This window comes from Perca fluviatilis, chromosome 19 (assembly GCF_010015445.1).
Source record: "Perca fluviatilis chromosome 19, GENO_Pfluv_1.0, whole genome shotgun sequence".
Taxonomy (NCBI): domain Eukaryota; kingdom Metazoa; phylum Chordata; class Actinopteri; order Perciformes; family Percidae; genus Perca; species Perca fluviatilis.
This window is the reverse complement of record NC_053130.1, coordinates 10873848-10896156: the sequence shown is the minus strand read 5'-3', so window position 1 is coordinate 10896156 and position 22309 is coordinate 10873848. Positions and strand designations below refer to the sequence as shown.

The 22309-nt window shown below is 40.0% G+C and overlaps 2 protein-coding genes across 6 annotated transcripts in view; both read left to right on the top strand.

Moving 5' to 3' along the window:
• Window positions 1–5688, top strand: part of LOC120548128 (inactive phospholipase D5-like) — a 63555-nt gene extending 57867 nt beyond the window's left edge. For all 3 annotated transcript variants that reach the window (XM_039784154.1, XM_039784155.1, XM_039784157.1), the window contains 4 exons: window positions 3259–3395; window positions 3545–3710; window positions 3883–3973; window positions 4263–5688. In XM_039784154.1, the coding sequence (XP_039640088.1) occupies window positions 3259–3395; window positions 3545–3710; window positions 3883–3973; window positions 4263–4813 (945 nt within the window). In that variant the 3' untranslated portion in view covers window positions 4814–5688. The remainder of the gene's footprint in view (window positions 1–3258; window positions 3396–3544; window positions 3711–3882; window positions 3974–4262) is intronic.
• Window positions 5689–9514: 3826 nt separating this feature from the next.
• cfap36 (cilia and flagella associated protein 36) lies at window positions 9515–22285 on the top strand. Of its 3 annotated transcripts, XM_039784151.1 has the most exons (12): window positions 9515–9873; window positions 10362–10426; window positions 10542–10643; window positions 13879–13993; window positions 14094–14181; window positions 15605–15764; window positions 15981–16070; window positions 16956–17061; window positions 17393–17571; window positions 19849–20007; window positions 20528–20656; window positions 21112–22285. In XM_039784151.1, the coding sequence occupies exons 1-12, from the start codon at window positions 9768–9770 to the stop codon at window positions 21193–21195; spliced, it is 1383 nt and encodes a 460-aa protein (XP_039640085.1). In that variant the 5' UTR covers window positions 9515–9767; the 3' UTR covers window positions 21196–22285. The 3 variants fall into 3 exon arrangements, with proteins under 3 accessions (XP_039640085.1, XP_039640086.1, XP_039640087.1); XM_039784152.1 differs by lacking the exon at window positions 15981–16070; XM_039784153.1 differs by lacking the exon at window positions 20528–20656.
• The last annotated feature ends 24 nt before the right edge of the window (window positions 22286–22309 follow it).

Here is a 22309-nt window from a genome sequence, read left to right as displayed (position 1 = left end):
CTGGGGCAAGTTATTTCAGTTGTGGAGAACTATAGCAGCCCTTTTTCATTGTATTTTGACATCTTAAATCAGAAAAGGTACATGTGTAATTATTAACATTAATAACAGCTGCATTGTATTTAAGTGAGTTACTTTCAGAGCTTTAGTATTGTGCATGCTGGTTCACCGGCATGGTTTACTGGGACAACTAATGGAACTGAGCCATTGTTAGGGAAATTTGTTTCACCTGTGAGTTTCCTGTTAACACAAGTCAACGAAAAGGTCTACTGTGCATGATTTAGGACACTCAAAATAAAGTGAATAGGGAGTGATTTCTGACACAGCCCAAGAAAGTTGTTTTGAGTTACTCTGACTGATTAGACCTCAGCTCAGGTTGAAGTTGGCCAGAGTTATGCTTGGAATTATGTGAAGTGACCAATAGAGACGATAAAGGTGTATGTCCCACCTTAACACGTATGGCAGGAGACTCAGGGAGATGTCAATCTGTGCATCCACACAGTCCTGAGAAGTAGGGGTGGGATCACCAGAGGCCTCACGATATGATGTCATCACGATACTTATGTCACAATACGATATTATGCCGATTTTAAACATATTGCAATATTCTGCGATATATAGCAATTTATTACCTTTTTTTCCAAATTCAAATATTTCCCAATTTCAAATTATTTCCCCAAAGGAAAAAATTGTCAAAATTTGTTTTATCTAAAAAGGTAAATTTCTCTGTTTGTTCTTCTCACTTCAATTTTTTGAAAGGGATTGTCAAGCAGACAAACTGACCAACACATATATAATAAAATATCGATACTTGGTGTCTGTGTATCGATACAGTATTGCCATGGAAAATATCGCGATACTATGCTGTATCAATTTTTTCCCCCACCCTTACTAAGGCTACGTTCACACCGCAAGTCTTAATGCTTAATTCAGATTTTTTTGTTTGGCTGTTCACATGACCTTTTAAAATGTGGCCTATATCAGATTCCAGTGTGAACTGTTTGCGGTTTCAAATTGACCTACATGCGCAAAAGAACAATAACAACGACATCAGACGCAGCACGCTGTTCCACTAAAGTTAGGAAGGTTATGGAGGAAGTAAGCATTTTCGCTTTTATTTCAAAATGTTTGTGTAATGGTGGCCGTAACATTAATGAGCAGGTGCTGAGGAGGAGACGGTTACGGTATGATCCTTCTAGTTTTGATTGAAGTATCTCCCCATACACTACTTAGGTCTAACACCTCACTCTCCCTCCATTGACTTGCTCCATCACTGTTCTCCTAGTCAAGTTTACAATGTTACTGTCTGTACTGAGGAAACTCTGGTGGAGGCCCGTCCTGACGTGCAAATCGGTCGTCCGGTCACACAGACCTCTGTAGTGAATTTGCACCCCGCAAAAGGACAAAATAGCCAATTTGTCTCTCTTTCTCTTCATTCTTCTCCTCCTCAGGATCTGCTCATTAATGTTATGGCTGCCATTGCACAAACATTTTGAAATAAAAGCGAAAATGCTTACTTCATTGCATTATTACATTATCCAAAGCGACTTACAATTAAGTGCTTTCAACTTTGAAGGCACAAACTCGAGACAACAAGTATTAAGTGCAAATACATTAGCTTTAAGTAAGCAAAGCTACAAAGAGACATGAAAGTGCAGGATCAAGAGTTTTATTTTTTTATTTTTTTATCCGAGGTGTAGTCGGAAGAGATGTGTTTTTAGCCTTCGGCGGAAGATGTGTAGGCTGTCAGCCATCCTGATGTCGATGGGGAGCTCGTTCCACCATTTGGGAGCCAGGACAGTGAACAGTCTGGATTTCGTTGAGTGATTAGTTCTCCCTCGCTGTGGGGGGGCAGCAAGCAGTTTGGCTGATGCAGAGCGAAGTGAGCGGGTTGGGGTATATGGTTTGACCATGTCCTGGATGTAAGCTGGGGCTGATTGGTTCATGGCCCTGTATGTAAGTACTAGTGTCTTGAAGCTGATGCGGGCTGCAATTGGTAGCCAGTGAAGAGAGCGGAGGAGCGGTGTAGTGTGAGAGAACTTGGGGAGGTTGAAGACAAGTCGAGCTGCATGCGTTCTGAATGAGCTGCAGAGGTCGGATGGCACATGCAGGCAGGCCAATCAGGAGGGAGTTGCAGTAGTCTAGATGTGAGATGACTAGAGCCTGAACCAGAACCTGAGCCGCCTTCTGTGTTAGAAGGGGACGTATCCTTCTGATGTTATGCAGCATGTATCTACACAATCGGGTGGTTGCAGCAATGTTAGCAGTGAAACTTCCTCTATAACCTCCCTGACTTTAATGCAACAGCGTGCTGCGTCTGATGTCATTGTTATTGTTCTTTTGCGCATGCGGGTCAGTTCACACTGGAATCTGATATAGGCCACATTTTAAAAGGTAATGTGAGCAGCCAAAAAAAAAAATTGGATCTGAGCGAATTAGGCATTAAGACTTGCGGTGTGAACGTAGCTGAAGTGGTCTAAGTCTGATTTGAAAAAATCTGATTTGGGCCACTTTTGCCCACAGTCTGAACGTAGCCATAGAAGAGGTCTAATCAGGCTAAATGAGTGAAAACAGACACATTATTAATGTTATCAGTTCCACCTGTGCTGATCCTGCTATGACGAGTCAAAAAGTCTGCCCTGAAAAAGATATATTATCAGAAACAGAAAAATCTGCTGAAATTAGACGATATATTCAGGTTTTACAAGTTAAGGTTAACAAGGGACTCTAACTTGTTGACAGTTGGTAAATTTTTCATACCGAGTGTCTCTGCAGGACACTGTGTCTTTCAGTGTCATCTTCTTCCTGGAGATGAGTGATGGGGATGTCATCCTGCCTGCAGCAGAAAACTGTTAATGTGGCTGGGCTGTCCATCTCTAAAAGATTAATATCAACACACACAAAAGCACACACTCGTGATTTAAACATTCACAGGTGTCTGTCAGGAAGAAGTTGAAATGGAAACATCAAGGCTTTGTACAAGACATGCACGCTGACACACACATAAAACAAAGGAAGACAATCAAATCCTAATGGCCATTTAGGTGAAGACAATGAGAGCTGAGTTGGTTGTTATGATGATAACAGAGGGTAATTCTGCATATTATTTTGATTCCTTTCTGAGTCACTGTGGTTATACAATACTCTGACCATTTTTCATGTGTGTTTCTTCAAAGAGGATTACACAGTCACCAGTTGTGCGTCCTCTCACCATCAAACACTCCCTAATTGTCTCGCCTGTCTTTCTCCTTCTGATAACAGAGCTCCCCAGATGTTTTCATCCCTAAAGATCGTAGCAGTGATCTTGAAGCTATTTCCAGGGTCATCCAGGAGGCCCGCCACTTCATATATATCTCTATAATCGATTACCTGCCCCTCCTCAGCCGCAACGCTCACAGGTTAGAACCACTGTGCCACTTTTGAAGTTGCTTTCTTTTGAATTTCTTTGGACAGACATTTATCATCAAAAGCTTGGATGCTTTGCTTTGGTTCAAGTGCTTAAACTCTGTGTTCCCACATTTGGCTTCGTGCTTGTATCTGTGCCAAGGTACTGGTCCCGTATTGACGGTCTAATCCGGGAGGCTCTGATCCTGAGAAAGGTCCGGGTCCGTCTCCTGATAAGTTGCTGGGAAAAGACTCATCCACTTACTTTCAACTTCATTTGGTCCCTGAGGAGTCTGTGCATGGAGCAGGCCAACTGCTCAATGGAAGCTGTAAGTACAAGGCCACCACGTACTATTTTCAATTATTTATTTAACAATTTTTGCTTTATCAGTGCTCACTGTGTGTGTGTGTGTGTGTGTGTGTGTGTGTGTGTGTGTGTGTGTGTGTGTGTGTGTGTGTGTGTGTGTGTGTGTGTGTGTGTGTGTGTGTGCGTGAGTGTAGAAGATCTTCAACGGCAGAGTCCAGAGGGATGGCAGTCTCCAAGGAATAAACCACAACAGGTTTATGGTGACAGACAGATCCATTTATTTAGGTGAGCTCATTGACTAGACTTTATGATGCAGATTGCAGATCTCAACCGGAAATTATTTTATTTTAGTTTGTGTACCGATTAATCAAACAACAAACAATGTGTTAATTTGAGAGCTTTAGAGGTGCTGATATTCACATTTTTTAAGTTTCGAAAGAGCCAGGCAAGCTTTTCCCATTGGCAGTGTTTAAAGATTGTTGGTCATCTTGGCATGGTGTTTTTGACTTATTTGCTGTGCTACAAGACATAAAACTGTGGTCACTTATTGGTTTCTTCCTTGGTGTCCTGACAGGTAACCTTGACTGGGTGGGGAATGAGTTTAGCTATAATGCAGGAGCAGGACTCGTGATCAGTCAGCCAGAGGGCATCGAGGAGAGGAACTCCACAGTGGTGGAGCAGCTACGGGCTGCATTCGAGAGGGACTGGTTTTCACGTTATACCCGATCCCTGCAGGCCAATAAGATCCCCGTCTGCAACAAGCCCCAGATCAAAAGGCTGATGCCAGTCAGAACTAGCCACTTAGACAATGGACAAGTGCTTATCAGAACAGGCCAGCATGATAACGGACCTGCACCAATGAGACACAATCACAAGGATGATGGACAGTCGCCAGTTAAAACAAAGCACAATGATGACAGACTAAGCAAAGTTAGTCGCCAAGACAAGGCCAGTGGACTGGTGCCAATTATAGACAGTTACCAAGAGAGGGGACGAGTCGAAATGAGTCACCTTGATAACAGACAGGTACAAATCAAAGGTAATTACCATGACAATCCAAAGGAACCACCCAGTCAGTCAGCTGAGAGCAGCGGCAGCAGAGAGATCTTTAACAGGTCCCTGTGAGACAGGTTTCATGATGAGAACTGCTCTCTTTCAGTAGCCATGGACTTTACACACTGGGTCTTTGTAGCATTTTATTGACGCCATTTTGAAGAAAACTAAAACTTTTAAGATTTAAGTAATATCTGGTTTTTATCATTTACCTGGTACTTAATCATGTTCACGGAAGAACTCAGGAAGGAAAGTAAACGCGCCAATGCAGTCTGGCACTTTGGATGGATTTTTTTTAGGAATGAAACCAAAACATTTTGGTATGGAAGAAACATTGATTAATACACTGTAATAATAACTTACAACCGTACTACTAATGTAAGTTTTTTTTTCTCCTTGTTGAGATCCTGTCAAGCAAACGAAATCTTGCAATCTTATAGATTGCCTAATTATTGTATGTCACTTTAGATGTTTGTCATAACTGATCACCCTGTAAAAGGGAGAAATCACGCCTGCATGTCTATGAGATGGAAAGCAGTGCAGCACGTGTAGCTACACTAGCAACATTTATCTTTAAAGATACACTCCAAAGTAGCGGAAGACTTACAACACAGCTTTACTGTACATGGTGGGGATCTCTTATTGCCTCTGTACTAATTGGTTGTGGATACTTTGGCCTCATGTAAATAGTTGGTGCATCTCCAGCAGTCTTCTGAATAGGATACTGTATAATAATTCCTTAAAACTGTAAACATATTTATTACCACTGATAACTTCAGATATTCAGATTTATTCTAATGTCAAATGACATTAATAGAAAACAATCTTATGTGTATGTATTAACACAGATCCCTCTAAAGGGTTTTTAAACGTTTGCACTAGGGCTGGGCGATAAGGAGAAAATCAAATATCACGATATCTTTGAACAAATACCTCGATATCGATACCACAACGATATTGTAGTGTTGACTATTGGTGCTTTCACAAAATATTTAAACAATGAGATTTTTGATAAATAATCATCAGTAATGTGGATATAATGACTAAGTGGGTAAAGGCAAATAATAGAACAGCTAGAACAGTCTGGTAAGTTCAGAAAATTAAATCACTTAAATCACACTGTAATGCAGCCTTTAAAACCAGGAAAAGACAACACTTATGCCATATTACAATATTACGATATCCAATATCTATCTACTCTCATATCACGATTTCGATATAATATCGATATATTGCCCAGCTCTAGTCAAAATTGCAATTTAATTTCCACTCACAAGAACACTGATAACATTGCCATTAGTCCTGCACTAGAAACAACCACATAACTAATTTTGAGTGCTGACCCACAGTTGAGGAGCTGATCAAATCATGTCTACCATGTTTTAATCTCAATATCAGAAGCACTAAACACTACACAGACAACGGTTACATAATCCAGGACACGATGCGTCATATATCTCTCCACAGCAGGATGGTGTAGGCCTATATCAAAATGTTTTATTTTATGGTGGTCATAATTTAATTAGATGATGCACCTATTCTACTGTGTTTATTACACAACACCAAATGTACTAAGGCGTGGAGTTTTCAATCAGTTGCCACCATTGAAAAACTACAGCCTGCATTAAGTGGAAGGCAGGTATTTTACCCTGGAGGAAGAGGGGCTATTGATCTGAACAGCTACAGAAAATCTTTCCAGTTCCAATATACAAATCCTAGGAAAATAATATGAATTCAATGGAGATCTTAAGTATTCTTCCAAATGCTATGTTGTGACTTATTGAACAAATGGAGCAGTTAACTTAGAAGAAGGGGCCAGAGGGTCTCTGCTGTCAAATCAATACAATGAATTTTTAACAGAGCTTGACAGTTGCAATTGCAGCAGTTTAACCTCAAGGACATTGTAATGGCATGCCTGTGACTGAATATATATTACCTTTACTGTGTGGAGGTAGAACTAAATATATGTGATTGTTAGTAAAGAAAAACTAATTTACTTTTGACTGAAAGCTAGTACCGACATTCATTTGCATTTTGAATGATTGCATGTCAGTTTAAGACCTTTACACACTCTTTACTGTGATTGCAACAATGCTTGTAAGTTTATGATGTAGGATTTTTTTAACTTCCAGGCCATTAATCAAGGAAACAGGAAAACATTTCCAGAGAAAAGTACATAGTGATGTCTTCATCACCAATATGCAGGGTGTTATGGTCATTGATTTAATGTGAAGGGTGTAATGCGTGCTTTGTCTGAGATCACTGAGCAGGAAGAATAATTGCATACAATAATTCTGCCAGAAAACTAAATTTGTGGTCAGAATGCATAGAAGGTTTAGCTGTTACCATAAAGAATCAGGCAGTCATATGTGCTTGAATCAGGCAGTCATATGTGCTAAAATTATATATCACTGGATTTTTAGTGGATATAATTTGATGGTATTCTGTTTCTGTATTTGTGCCTGCACTTTTTGTACTACAGGTCAAACACAGACTCAGTCCGGTCTTGCAGTGAGTCATAACAGATATGGACAGGACACATGTAGTCAAAAACACAGCGCTTGACAATTGTATTCTGGTCACGATGGATAACTTCTGCCATCTAGAGGATGTCTTGAGAAAGAACATTTCTTCTCACACTTATTTGCTGCAATATGACATGATACGTTTTTTTTTAAATCAGTCTTGATCAAGAATACATGTTGGTTCACATCTACTGTTTATATGCCAATTCTTATAAAATGTATAAAAGTCAGCGACATGGGACTGTTAGTGGTTTTCCTGCAAACATTTGAACTGAAATTCTGTTGATAGCTAAATAACTCATATGATATGTTGATACTATATTTTTCTCACAGTATAATATGGAAGTTTATAGTATTAAAATAGAAATAACAGAATAACAGTTCCATGTTTAATTTTAACATGCGTCAAACAAAAAACGACTTTCTCTTGCTGCTGTAAGTGCCAGTCTCTCTTTCTGCACAAGACACAAGCATTAATTCATCCAAAAACTGAATCTTTTATGACACTAACACTTATATATGAAGCAAACACAATCATCTGTTTCATTTGTAGAACAGTTTCTCCACACAGAGTGTGTAGAACTTGAGAATTATCTCAATAATAATGTCCACATGTTTTCTTGCGAAGCACCACTTCAACACACTGTATTGCTTGTAATCTGACAGATGGTCAGACTCAGTACTTTATGCTGCTATTATCTATGATTGTTACACTGGGGGGCAGGAATGTTGCTAATGTACCCTGTACCCAAGGCCTTGTGTTCAGTTGTTCTTAAACTATTTTGATAATTAAAAACAGTGACTATTTTCCAGTTAGCAGGGACCAGGACTACACCTTTAATCAGCAACAGTTTACAAATCTGCTACATGCAAATTACATAATCCAAGCAAAAACAGTAGGAATGTTTCTTTGTCACCTGTCCGTCTGTCCATTCCTCTAGTAAGATTGAACAATGTTCACTGAATCCTCTGTGAAAGTTACTGTTTTCCTGAAGTCAGAAGGGTAGATGGGTTTGAGCTAGCTGCAACGTTTAACAGACGGACGCACTACTACTATTTAAATGCTCACTGTAAAAGCTTTTTAATGTCGCCTACCTTTATTCTATTGAACTGTTTCGGCATGACTGCTGCTTGCATGCCTTGCCTTTATGAACTGCGCACAGTAGCTTTGAGCCTTTCTAGAGATAATGATAATAATGAAAGCTTATATACCTTTAAAAAAAATACAGAAGGAATGTATATTTATTGAATACCCTTGTTAATGCACACTACTGACCGTTATGTTTTTACTCTTAATAAAAAAAAATGAGTACTCTTAGCTTTCTGTGTGTGTGTGGGTTTGTTGTGTATATTTGTGTTAAAGTATAAGTGACTTGTGTTTCCTCAACACAAAGGCTGTTAATTAAAGCAGAGGGTGGCTTACATTAGAAGTTCATAACTTAGTACATCACTGCACTGTGGCTGTCAGTCAGGCCCTATATGTAGCCTGAATGGACAGGCGTCTGGCTAAGCAGAGGATTATTCAGGTTTCCAGAGAAACATATTATCTGATTGCAGACAGAATAATTACCATTAATGTTCACCTGATTCTACAGAACCCAAGGTTAAAGCAGCAAACACATTTCACATGTTGTACAGGATTCAAACATTTACAGCCAACATGTTACAGCTGAGATGTATCAAATGTTTGGTATTTTATTCATTGTGGTATGCCAATTGTAACGTAACTCATGCCCAGTGGTGCCAAAGCATTTTCTCAACCCACAAAGGAACACTTAATCCTTCCATTTATCAGAAAAAAATAAATAAAATCTAATTCAAAATCACCAAATTTGGAGATACATGGTTTTCATTGGACAGGAAGGTGTACACAATTCACACAATAAAGCTGTCAGATAAATGTAGTGGAATATGCAAATTACACTATTTGCCTCTGAGATGTAGTAGAGAAGAAGTATAAAGTAGCCAATACAAATAGGCTCAAATAAACTTCAAGTAGGCCTACTTCGAATTTGTGCTCAATAAGTAGCCTAGCCTAGCTAGTATTTGAGTAAATGTACTTAGTTACAGTCCACCACTGGACTGTATACAGCTGACACACACAAGACAAGGAGAAATAAAGTGAAATGGAGACACAGCAGCAGACATACCTGTGTCTGGTACATAGAATGTACAGTCTATGGTCTGGTAGCTACTGGGCTCGAAAAGCAGGGGACTGACGTAACGGTTACCTTAGCAACCGATTAGGCGTCACTACTCTGGGTTACAAATTCATGAGTGCGCTTTTCTTTCCGGAGACCGTCCCGTCCCGTCAAGAGTGAGGAAACAGCCACTGTGACGCTCAATGGGGACTCATTTATGAAGGACAATAAACCAGATGTCTTTTTCCACCTGTTTGGGTTGTGTATATTCGCGGTGTAACGTTAGTGGAGCTGGACACACCGACCTGACGAACATCGCTGTGCTGGTGGTGGTGTTGTTGTTACCCAGCAGCAGCCAACATGGCTGAGGATGACAGTGAATGGGTTGTAGAGAGCATCGTTGGCTACCTGGGAAGTCCTGAATGGGTCATTCCTGTCACGGATTTCATGGAAAACAACTGCACAGGTAAAAACAGGTTATCCGTTCAGTCTCGCGGACATCTCTCTATGTAAAGCCTCCCTGGAGGTGTGCACCGTTAGCGCGGTGGCTAAGCTAGCGCTAACTTGTGACTGCGATGTTTTTGTTGACATATTTGTAGGCTGTAAAACCGTTTGATAACTCAGCACTTAATACACGCCTTTTTTGTGAGTTTATCAGACTTTTAAAACGTTTGCCTCGACATAAAACAACTAAGGACACAGGATTCGATACAGATACTTTAGCAAGTTATAACTCAGTAACGGTAACGTAGGGAACATAGCTAGCAAAGTAGAAACCTCAACGTTAGCTAAGTGTCATGTATATTAAGTTATTGTGGGCAATTAACGCTACTAAACATACATAACTAGCTAGGTAAATAAATACAGTTTAGGTTTTTCAAATGTCTCCTATGGGCACATGTGAATGTTGAATTACTGACATAATATAATAATATTTATTTGGCCTTTTCATAGTTTTTGATGACGAAGATGAAAATAAGTTATCATACACAGAGATCCACCAGCAGTATAAGAACTTGGTGAGTACAATCTTTGGTCCACATGTGTCAAACTGCTTCATCAACATTACTCATTAGTGGTTTTACATTGCTGACTCATCAAACTGGACTGATGTAAGCTGCTTTGCTTTTTTAGGTGGAGAAGCTGTTGGAGAATTACATGCAGGACGTTGGCATCAATGAGCAGCAGTTTCTGGATGCATGCACCTCTCCTTTTGCCAAATCCAAAACACTGCAGGTAAGTTAAGCTCCCTGTTCGAAAGCCACTGTCAGCCTGCCAGTTAACCTGAATCAAGAATCAAGGATGGGATTTACTTACACAACCCCCCAGTTATACTGTTGCCAAACATAGCTGGTCTCCATGGCAGATTTGTGTTTTCCTGTTGAATCAGCAAAATGAGAATTCAGTTTGTGATATGATATACAACTAAACGTAAATCGCATGTTTTATCACAATACAATAGTATATAGATTCTTTGGACAACGATACAATATCTTTTAACTTTGTATTAGGGCTGCGCAATTAATAGATTTTTTATCAGGATTACGATTTCTGCTCCTAACGCCACCGAAAACAGAGTAATCGAGAAAAGCGTTTATTTTGCACATTACGTTTTGCAAGTCAACTCTTATTTTGTCCTGTGTTCTGAATGGAGAAAAAAAGCTCAAACGGGAAAAGTATTAGAGGGAAATTTCACAGTTGAAGGTGTTTTTACTGTTGATTTGTTTAACTGTTTCACTGTTTGTTTTTTTAAATTCAATAATTACGGAACGTCTTTCTAAAAGTCAGTGAGTAATCGTGCAAAATAATTGTGATTTCAATATTGACCAAAAATAATCGTGATTATGATTCTTTCCATAATCGAGCAGCACTGCTTTGTATCGATAATATTGGATCGTTGAGGATTGAATCAAGACATGTGGATGTTTAGATCTATCCTATTTAAGTACCCAGACTTTGTCAGGCTGAAGTGTGTTACCCAAACAGTGTCCTTAATGTACATTACACTAAGCTTGCATACCTCCACCATACCTATGCAACTGTCATGACGGGTCAGTTCCAACTAACAGATTTTCATCAAAAGTTATTAATTCTTTGCCTGTATCTTGGTACATCAGGAATCATGTTTTCATAACGGTACCTAAAGCTTGACATGACATACTCCCGTGTTGCTGTTGTCACCTTTCATGTTTGTTTGTGTGTGTTTATGCTCTTGTGTAGCTAGTGTAAAAAGCATGGAATATACATTTTAAGGGTGCAACCAAAAATGCACTTTGATCACATAAAGGTGATATGGATAAAAGTTGTGTTTTGTATGTAAGTGTGTGTGTGTGTGTGTGTGTGTGTTGTGTCTGTGTGTAACGTTAAGTTAATTAAGTAATAATTATATTGTTAGATTTCCCTTGGCGCTGATCAACAGGTGTAATATGGCTGTGTCAGATTGGCAGAGATGCAGATCGTGATTTCACCGCAATCCTCATTAATTACCACTGAGATAAATAGTTAATGGGGTTAACCCTAACCCTAACCCTAACTAACTAACTCCATTAGTGCATGTATAGGTACTGAGAATGTGTGTGTATTCCAAGCCTGTGTGTAATGTGTATTCTAACAACAAAGTGAACACATTGAAAAAATTCCCTTGCGGGATTAATAAAGTATAAATTATTATTATTATTATTATTATTATTATTATTATTATTATTATTATTAATGTCACAGTTATGTTGGCCTTGTGTTGTGTGTAGAGTCGACTCATGATGCCTTTTAGTTTAGCTTTTCGGGTTTAACTATATGAGAGATTATTTCCTCTTTGTGTCCTGAATAGTGAATTCAGCTAGGCCTAAACATAATACCTTAATTAATCCTAAACATAATACCTTAATTAATTCTGAAGGGAAAGATATTTTAAAAGATTAAGGCTCAGGCTCCTTTTTAATTTATAATCTTTATCTCAGACAGTTTTGTTGCATAACTCGGTTAAAGGTATTATGGAGGATTTTCTTTTTCCGGGTGGATCATCAAGACTATTGGTCCTCCTAGTTGTCAATCATTCTGGTGATATGTTTACGTAAGGCCGTCGTACAGTACTGTACATACTGTCCTGATATACAGGACAAGACTTTATAGGAACATTGACTATTATTATTAAAGGTATAGTGGAGGATTATCCCGAATTTTAGAAAAGAGCCGCCCTCTCCACTTTTTGAAAAAATGCACATGCGCAACACTCTACCTGCTCCCGAGAGGGAACGCCTATTAAACGTGTGCACGAGAGTGCACTGTTTACAAGTTGCTGTCGGCATGGCTCATTCAAACCTACTTTCCCAAAGAAGATTTGCACTTTTTCACAAATTGAGATGTTTACCGTGTCTGTGCGGTGCGTGACTTGTGCCAGGGCTAGCATCGCTAATCATAGCTTACATCAACTTTTACTAGCAGTGATTTTAAATGGATTTCTCCAAATAGCATGCCAAACTTTACCTGTTGAGTAGAAACTTCGCGACTGAGGCATCAGTGGAGAGCCCAACCTGTGCTTTTAGCGCACACCAGCGTGTGAAATATTCTCCCAAAAACACTCCGGTCTTGTTTCTTTCTTCAGAGGCCTTTCTCTTCTTGTCATACAATTCCTAGACACTTTTTCTCTTGCGACCCTCAGACATTTTGAAAAAACACGGTGAGAGCGGCGAGCTTCAGTGAATGGCTGAAACCGTAGCTCACTACCTATGCTCAACATACAAACATACACGAGTGCATGCAGCGTAAAAACTACCTAGGGACGAAGCAACGTCACGGACGCCTTACGTAAACATATCACCAGAATGATTGACAACTAGGAGGACCAATAGTCTTGATGATCCACCTGGAAAAAGAAAATCCTCCATAATACCTTTTAATATTATATAATTATATATTATTTAGTCTTTATCGTTTAGGGTTAGATAATCTAACAGACACCTTTTCCTGGAAAGATTATAACACAGAATTTGGTCAGAGCACTGTTGCTAAAAAAGAGAAAGAAATGGAGAACATGTTTGAAATACTGACGCAAAATCAAGCAGATTGTTATTTTAAAATTCATATCCAGTAGTCAAATGGCTGCCAAAGGTTTTCAAACATTGTTTTCTGTGAAATATTCTTTAGACCTCAGTGATCTTGACAATGTAGAAATGTAGCTAGGCAAGAGTAAAGTTTAGCCTTCTAGATAAGTTTGATACCAAAATAATATCTAACATGTAAATAAACTGTTCTTTAACTGACAGAATGATGACTGGAATCAAAAAGACACATACTGTTTAGAGTGTATCAGCACTCACATGTACTGTGTTTATATAGCTGTGTAAACTGACCTATTCTCTACAGTCACAGACACTTCTCTCTACCTTGTTGGAATGCCATCCATTCATCATAATTACTGTGGGCACAGTGATCTTTCATGCTCTTATATCTGGTTGTTGTTTTTGTCGTTCAGTCAGTGTTCCAGCCAGTTCTGGCTACAGATGACTTCCAGATATTTCGCTCACTGATGGTCCAAAAGAACATGGAGCTGCAGCTTCAAGCCCTCAGCGTCATTAAAGAAAGGAACGGTAGGCTGGATTAACACACATACGTACACCCAAACACACACTCGCAAAAAGGAAAACACTAGTTATTTAGCTGCAAGTAATATGTCTGCTGTGTGTGTAGGGGCCCTCCCAGAGTGCCTGACTGCTGGTGCGGACGTAATGACAGAGTTGCAGGATCAAGAGATGAAAATCCTACAGGAGGTTCTCAGGTAAATCATCTGTACTGTATCTCTCTCTCTCTCTCTCTCTCTCTCTCTCTCTCTCTCTCTCTCTCTCTCTCTCTCTCTCTCTCTCTCTCTTCTCTCTATCTCACTCTCTCGCTATCTTTCACTCTCTTAAAGGTCCAGTGTGTAATGTGTTTAGTTGTTCATTATCAAAATCTGTGTTGCCCGTTCACAAACTTGTCCTTTTTCATGAATATTTACCTCCAACCATCAATTCCAAGTATTCCTTTTGGCTTGAAATTTTACATTTGCACTTGCATGAACTGGGGTAGACGCTCCATATTCATGCGCCATCTTGAAATACGTTAGCCGGTAAGGGACATACAGGACATACTGCTTAGAGCTTAGATCGGTCCCAAAACACTAGGTCAGAAAATCTGTGGGTTATGTTTTACTAACTAATTAAGTCCGTCATCATGTAATTAAATATGTTTTTCCACATTTTACTGTTTGGATATTTTCACATTTTCTTTATGCATCCATCCATTGCCTGTATGTGTCCAGGCATCTAGAAGCTCCTGCCCCTGCTCTTTAATGGGATTTTGCTAGTATCAGCCTGGCCAAGTAGAACACACGGAGTCTAATGGAGCTTCAGTTAAGCTCCTTAGGGTCAAGCTAATTTAGGTCGGAGGGATTGACACTAAACAAGCAACTTTATCCCCTTTGAAATTGATTGATTGATAATCTTTGTTTTATTTTGTTATCCGTCTCATAAAACACATATAATGCATTTTTTTACATCTTTCCTTTGAAAAAATTCTAGCCCTTAAACATCTCTCTTTATTTGCACACCTTCTGGTTAATGCTTTGTGCAAGTCTCCTCTAAGGCAATTTAAGTTGTTAAAGAAATCAAATTAAAGGATATGTGTGTGGGGCCCCGGTGATCCCTGTGAGCAAGCTGGGGCATAGCGGTTATCCGAGGGAAATCCTTGACGTCGCTGTCTTATTCTAGTTTCTAGTCCATTTGTGCCGTTTGCCAAACATCAAATTCATATAGGGCTTTTCTAGGTACTCAAAGTCGCTTTACATAACAGGATGAAAGATCATAAAGAAAGCAAAAATCAATAGGAGCCTGGGTTAGCTGGCTGAGCTGTGGAAAGCCTGTTGGAATAGGTGAGTTTCAAGGCCCCTTTTTAAAGATGGCCTCTCAGTTGTGGTTGGGGAGGGCGTTGCAAATAGTCAATAGAACCTGCTTGACTGTAGATTAACTAAGTTGTTATCGCAACTGGGCTTCTAAACACACTCTAAAAAACAGTCCAAGTGGGCTCTTGAATGCTCTGTAGCAGGACCAGTTAAGGCATTTCAGGCTTTGCAAAAGAAATTACTTCTGCTTGGTGCTAATTTATGCATAGGGGAAATTCCGATCAAATCTAATATTTCTTTTTCTCTCCTGCTACTTTGTCTTCAGAAAGTCAAAAGAGGAGTATGACGAGGGAATTGCCAGGAGGCTGCTATTAGAGAAAGAGATTGGCTCCACCTCCAGCAGCTGCTCTGATAAGCCAGTGGCAGAAAGCAGAGAAGCTCATAATACCACCTCTGCTCCGAGCCAACAAAGCAACACTGCCAAAGTAAGACATTGTGAGCTGTATGAGCCAAATAAGACCAGTAAGACCAGCAGCATCACTGTGTTACCTTTGTTGGACTTCGATCTCACAGTTTAGACGTATAGTGCCTGATAATACCAATGCTTAATTGTTATAGCCAACAGCCCTTTTCCCCTTAAAGTCCGATTTCTCCTTTCTAACGAGACACTGTCTCCAATGTGCTATTTTTTCCATGTTAAGGCCAAAGCTGAGGGGAAAGGTGGCCGCAGCCACAGCAATGGTCACCGCGCCCCACTAGTGAATGGAAACACTACCACTGAATTGAATCTGGTAACTGAACCATCCGTGTAGAAACATTTTAATTAGTGACCTAATAAGAATGCATTAATGCCATTTGAATTGTACCTGTAAAAGCTAACACAGAGTAAAATGGTAGGTAAATGTAAAACTGAATACATGTGAATTGGGTAGAAAATAAAGTTCCTTTTGTTAGATTTTAGGCCAGCTCTTTAACAGGTAAACATCAGTGATTTTCTCTGATATCAAAATGTACTGTATGGTACACAGGTATTGGCATGATATTCAAAACCTAAGTATCAGTGCATCCTTAGGGGGAAGATGGTAACTTTTCTGTTTCCTAGCCTGCGTAGTGGGGAGGCTATGCAGAAGCTTTGTAGTTTTGAAGCATGTGAATTAGGTTGCGTGTGTAATATCAATAGACATTTGCTGACTGCAGGATGACTGGGAAATATTTCTCGCATTTTACACATTATTAACAACTTGATGTGAAACATTGTCTTTAGATATTTAGAGGACATTTACTGTATATGCACATACTGACCCTGACCAGTTTGGTACCAATCAGAGCTTTACTGTCAGAGGCTGAGTTTAAGTGCCTGCTTGGTCAGCAAAATGAGAGAAAGATTGTCAGGTGGAAAATGTGGTTTATCTTTTTCAGTGTCCAGCAATCCAGCAGTATGTCTACAATAATGTGACAGTATCCAGTCTGTCATATTACTGTAGAATCTAAAGTGATGTGACAGTTTAAAATGTGACAGTTTCTGTACGACACACTAGTGCCTACAAGTCCACTATCAGAGGACTGTATGTGGTGTTGGAGCTGCAATAGCATGTTGTAATAATTTGATGCAGTGTTTGTGTCGTCTGACATGTATTATACATTAAAAATGTATTAATGTGTGTGGGTCCCTCCAGGTCAACAGCAAACCTGCCAAAAAACAAGAGAGCAAGACGGCTGCCCCTGGAGGTGGGGATAAGAAAAGTGCAGCTAAGAGCAGCTCCACGTCTAAACCCACACCAGGTATCTCCGAAGAGCTTTGAACGTTTCACCACCAACTCTACAACCAGGAACTTATCTTTTTAGTCTTATTAAAACTCCCCAACACCTCTTTAGTTGTTTTATTCTTAGGAAATCCATGAATAAATCCAAATTATAGTTTTCAAAACCTCATTCACCTCTGAGGGGAAATGAGGCATTGTGGAGAGAAATGGTTTCTTTTCGTTTGTCTAGTAAATAAGCCACGCGAGCAGTCCTGCAAGAATCATTTTTCTATATTATAATTTTTTTTAAACTCGCAACCAAACTGACAAAGCTGCAAGTTACCAAATTAATTTTGAATATGTGTGTGCAGATTGTGGCGGTAACGTTGTGGAGTCCAAAGTCCTTCCAGCAGTGAGAGCACCAGTAAAGTCCGGCGAACTCTCCGCCAGCCTCAGTCCTGGTACCAAGGAGCAGAGCAGCAGTCCGACTGCAGCCGAGGCGTGGCTGGAGGAGGCACACAGGGAGGCTGGCTTCTCTAAGCCATATACTGTGAGTCTTTCCTTCCCCTTGTTTCATTAAGCACAGTTGTGTGAAGTTGTATTTTTGTAGGTAAGACTTATAAAACTAACTTTCTGTCATATTTGCTGAAACTGACCCTGTGTTCCAGTAGAACTACATGAAGCAGGTAATTAAAAATGTCTAACTGCGTGTCAATCACTGCTCATGCACACGCATTCATTCTCCCTTGTGGGGGGAGGGGCTTAGGAGACCGTTTTGGGCTTTAGCGGAAAGGGGGAGGGACTGAGAAGTTGTCATGTTCAAATTTTTTGGCTAAATCCTGGATCTTCACTATCCTACCTGCGGCACCTTTAATCTGGATAGGATCAATCTGGATACCAGGGACGTCGTTAGGCCTATTTTAGGGTTGCTGAAGCTACCCTAAGATGTTCCTAACCCCACTAAATAATAATAATAATAAGAGCAACAATAATAATTTGATTAATTTTTTTACAGTGCACTCTGTATCACTAACTACGGTGAATCAATCTTCCTTCACCATTCATCTGTGTGTGTCGGTGTGTAGTGTCTGTTTTAATTATATTTTACAACTGTCAGCTGGTCGAAATGGTGGTGTCAGAGGCTCAACGAGCGCCCACGTGCACGCTAACGAGCGACGTAGAGAGTTAGCTACTGAAGAGAGCCAAGCGGCATTAAAACAAAGCAGAGAATCAAAGATTCTGCAACTGTATCAAGCATCACATTATCACTAACCGTATCCCCTTTCACAAATGATATATATCCAGCTACAAAATAGCAGAAAAGTCGGAAGTTAGACAGTAGTACAAAGAGTCGTTGTGCTATCAGGATGATGCACCGTCTCGTTGCGTTGGTGTGAACTGGCAGTTTTCAGAGCGTTGCAGACCGGAGCGTTGCAAGTAACTGGGGGATTCGTCTCGTCGCTACTCTTTGGTCTGAACTCGGTACTACACACACACACACACACACACACACACACACACACACACACACACACACACACACACACACACCGGTACACACGCAGATGAATGGTGAAAGAAGATTGATTACACGTAGTGAGTGATACAGAGTGAAATTGTAAGTTGTTTTTAATGACCTGCTTACCTTTTTAGCTACGTTTTCTTGAGGTAAAGGAAAGGGGATATTTTGGTTTACTATGGAAAACAATAGTCTAGCTAGAGTGAACGAGCGAAATACAAGAAATAGTTAACCTAGCAAGCTATCCACAGCTCTTTTATTCATTGCCAATAATATAGCCTATCTCTATAGTATTCTAAAACAATATCAGTCCCCATAGACTGTTGTTGTCACTGAATACTAAATGTCATAGGGTCCCTGTTAATGCTATTGTACCGGTGTATCCTTCAATTCATTGAGCAGATGGATATTGGAAGATATTTTAGCAGAGAGAAAGAGAAGCAGGAGATTGGCAGGGCAGTTGATTCTGAGGGAGCCGGCGTGATTGAGATCAGTAGTGGTCTACAGGTCTAAGGAAATGTGGGGTCTTTTGTTTTCTTCTAACAATAAGCATTTGTTGGCAGGTCTAGGCACTGAGGCATAGCCTAAACTAAATTATTTCATTATATGTATTATATATTCTGGCTATATTCTGACCAACTTAACTTTCTGCATTCATTGGCTGTGATAAATTAAATAAATATGTAGATGTTGCCTAAATGCAGGCCTTAAAATTCTGTTTCTTGGGTTATACTGTATGCAAGCCAAACTACACAGCGAAATGACACTTTGATTGAACCAATCCACAGCGCAGTTCCAGTAATTAGTGTAATTTAAATAGCATTCTTTGGACAACTTGGAATTAGATATAGTATGCTATTACTTTATCACACATTTACATGCGCAGACAGATAGCATTAAAGTCATTGCCTACAGAAGAACTCATCAGGAGCAAAGTCTGGCCTAAGTAAATTCCCCCATGCAGCTTTGATGTGTAAAAGCTAAAATTACAGTGACTTTTGTTGAACGGAGTAGAAATGGAAGAAGAGGATATGTCTGTCACTTTTTACTTGTTAACATCTTGGTTTCTTGACTGGTTGTTGTCATAAGTGTAGCTCTAATACAGTAACGAAAGATGTGAGTGCAAAGATTTTGCAAACGCAAGTTACAAATACCCTGGGGGCTAAGCACCCCCTGTCTTTAAATCCTAGTGACGTCCCTGCTGGATACATTTAATTGTTGGAAAATAGTTACTGTGCAAAATTCATATTGTTTTCTTGTGCATGGGTTTTTGTTGTACTCATCCTGTTTCACCTCTACACCCTCCAGGAGTTGTCAGTGTCTCAGCAGGAGCAGCTCCAGCAGAGGGCGGCATATCTGCGTCAGCAGCGAGACAAGCTGCATGCATTGAAAAAAGAACAGCAGAAACCCAAGCAGGTGACCGCACCAGAGGAGGCACCCCCCACCACCACCACCACCACCACCCCGGTAAGTACAGCCCTGTTCCTGTCCTACTTTAGCCTCCTTTCACAAAGAGGTCAGAGGTCAGGATCAACCATGCACATGTACTGTAGAAGAACATGGCTTGATGAGTAACACTTGTTTTATTATGCAGGCCTGATTAATTAGTTACTCTGTGTAAGAGGTAAATAACTATTTTATTTCCTCATATTGGCACATTAGTGGCAGAGTTATCGAGAGATGTTGTTGTAAACGGACTACAGATAATGTCAGGGTAACACTGGCTTTGAGTTGTGTCTCTCAGTAGTTGCAGTAAGAAATCGTGCCAGGGCCATATCATTTAGACTTCATATCCATACTTAATATTTTAGTTTTTTTTTTTTTTTTTTTTTTTTTTTATCTTTTAATTCCAAAACTACATACTACCTAATTTCACCTGATTTTCTGTAACCCACATTTTTTTCTCCTGACTTTTTTTTTTTTTCTTCTTTTTCATCAAATCATCCTTCTGGGTTCTTGTTCTTCATTTCCCTCTGCCTGTATCTAGCCTGGCCTGGCTTGTCAGGAGGCAGTGGGGCAGTCCCAGAGGAATGGGGCCTGTACCCCTCCTCCTCCTCCTCCTGTTCCTCTTCCTCTTCCTCCAGCACAACAATCTGCTAACTCCTCCAAACAGAAGGTGACCCATCAGCTGCCTCTGCCTGATGTGAACACATGTAGTCGTTCTTGCCTAGTATGAGGGCTTTGCTGTGTAGTACTTTCTTCCGTCTCTGCCGTACTCTTGTCTGACACAAACGTACTCAAAGTCCTCCGTCTCCATCCCTCAAGCACAGAAAAGGAACCGACCACAGCGAATATATCCCTTTTTAGATGTTTAAAGCTATATCAATATTGTATTATTTGATACCACTTTGAAAACCCCGAAAATACATGTGCCATGATTATCACACGATACCCGCTGCTTTCGTTTAGTTTTCTAGGTAATCATGTATACACGTGTGCTTGGTTTTATTTAAGTAGTCTTTCCCTCTCCTTTTTCACTCCCTCCGAATTTTTTCTTAAGCCACTGGTGGCGAGTGTTTTCTTTTCTATCCCGTTTTTAACCCTACTGCCTGCTCTGGTCTCTTTACACAGGAGATATCTGCTGAGGAGAGGAAGAAGCTGCAGAAGAGAAAACATCTGGCCGACAAGCTGAAAGAGGAAGTGATCAAGAAATAACCCCCCACCCCCCTGCCCCCCAACTGCAATATTCTCATTTATATGCTATCTGTTTACTCCGTTAATCAAACACACGGCTTTCATTTACACTGCCTCCTTCAGACAGATGATTCACTTTGCGTAACACAGATCAGGGGTTTTACAAAGAATCACAAAATGTCAGATCTTCCTTCTCCAAAGTTCTTTTCATTGCTGTCTACAGAGGAAGGTACACCTTCTTTTATATTTGGGATGAACCAGTATTTTTGGCAGTCTCCACTCACATGAGCACACCGAAATAGCATCGGTTTGATTGAGCAAGTTCCGAAAAACACACCGTAGTCAGGTAATATGCTGCCAGTGTTACAAACCTCGAGTGGAGAACTCTGATAGCTTTTACTTTCCATCACTAGACACACCTGGGCTGTGTCCAAAGCGCTCCTTATTTGCCACTGGGTGCACTACATTTACTTTAATGACATTTTGGAGTGTCCAAATTCCAAATGCAAAACATATGGATTATAGTGCCCTCACAAAATCCCACATTGGAATGAAAAATGTCTTCACAGCCTGTACATTACTTGGTAAAAATCTTACAATTTAGTGCTTCACTATTGATAGTGTAAATGTTTATTATGCAACACTACATGATTCATAACCACTTTTGTACTCCCTATAGAGTCAACCATTGATAATTGACTGAAGGAGTGATTTTGGGTTTGCTTCTCTGTAGACAAGTCAAAAAAGTTCAAATAAATGTGGTGAAACACAAACTCAACATTAGGTACAACTGGCCTCGAGTTGTATCACTGAGTTAGGGTAAATGCTGGTGACAGACTTAATGGGGAGTTTCACGTGAGGTGAAGGTAACATTAGCTAGCGCAAGAGTACAGTCTTGTCGTTAGCATCTCCAGAGGGAAGAGTCAGCTGCTACATCATAAAGCTGAGAACACTGTAGCAGCTCAGCCGAGTCTATAAGCGCTGTGGAAGTTGTCAAGATGAACACACGGTAGTGATCATGAAGAGGCAAAGAGAACAGTGTGTTGCTTTCTACGAGGAATGCAGTATTTCATGTATGCCGTTTAATAAAAATCACATTTTATAGAAACAAGCTGGACTTCAGACTTTGTGTGTA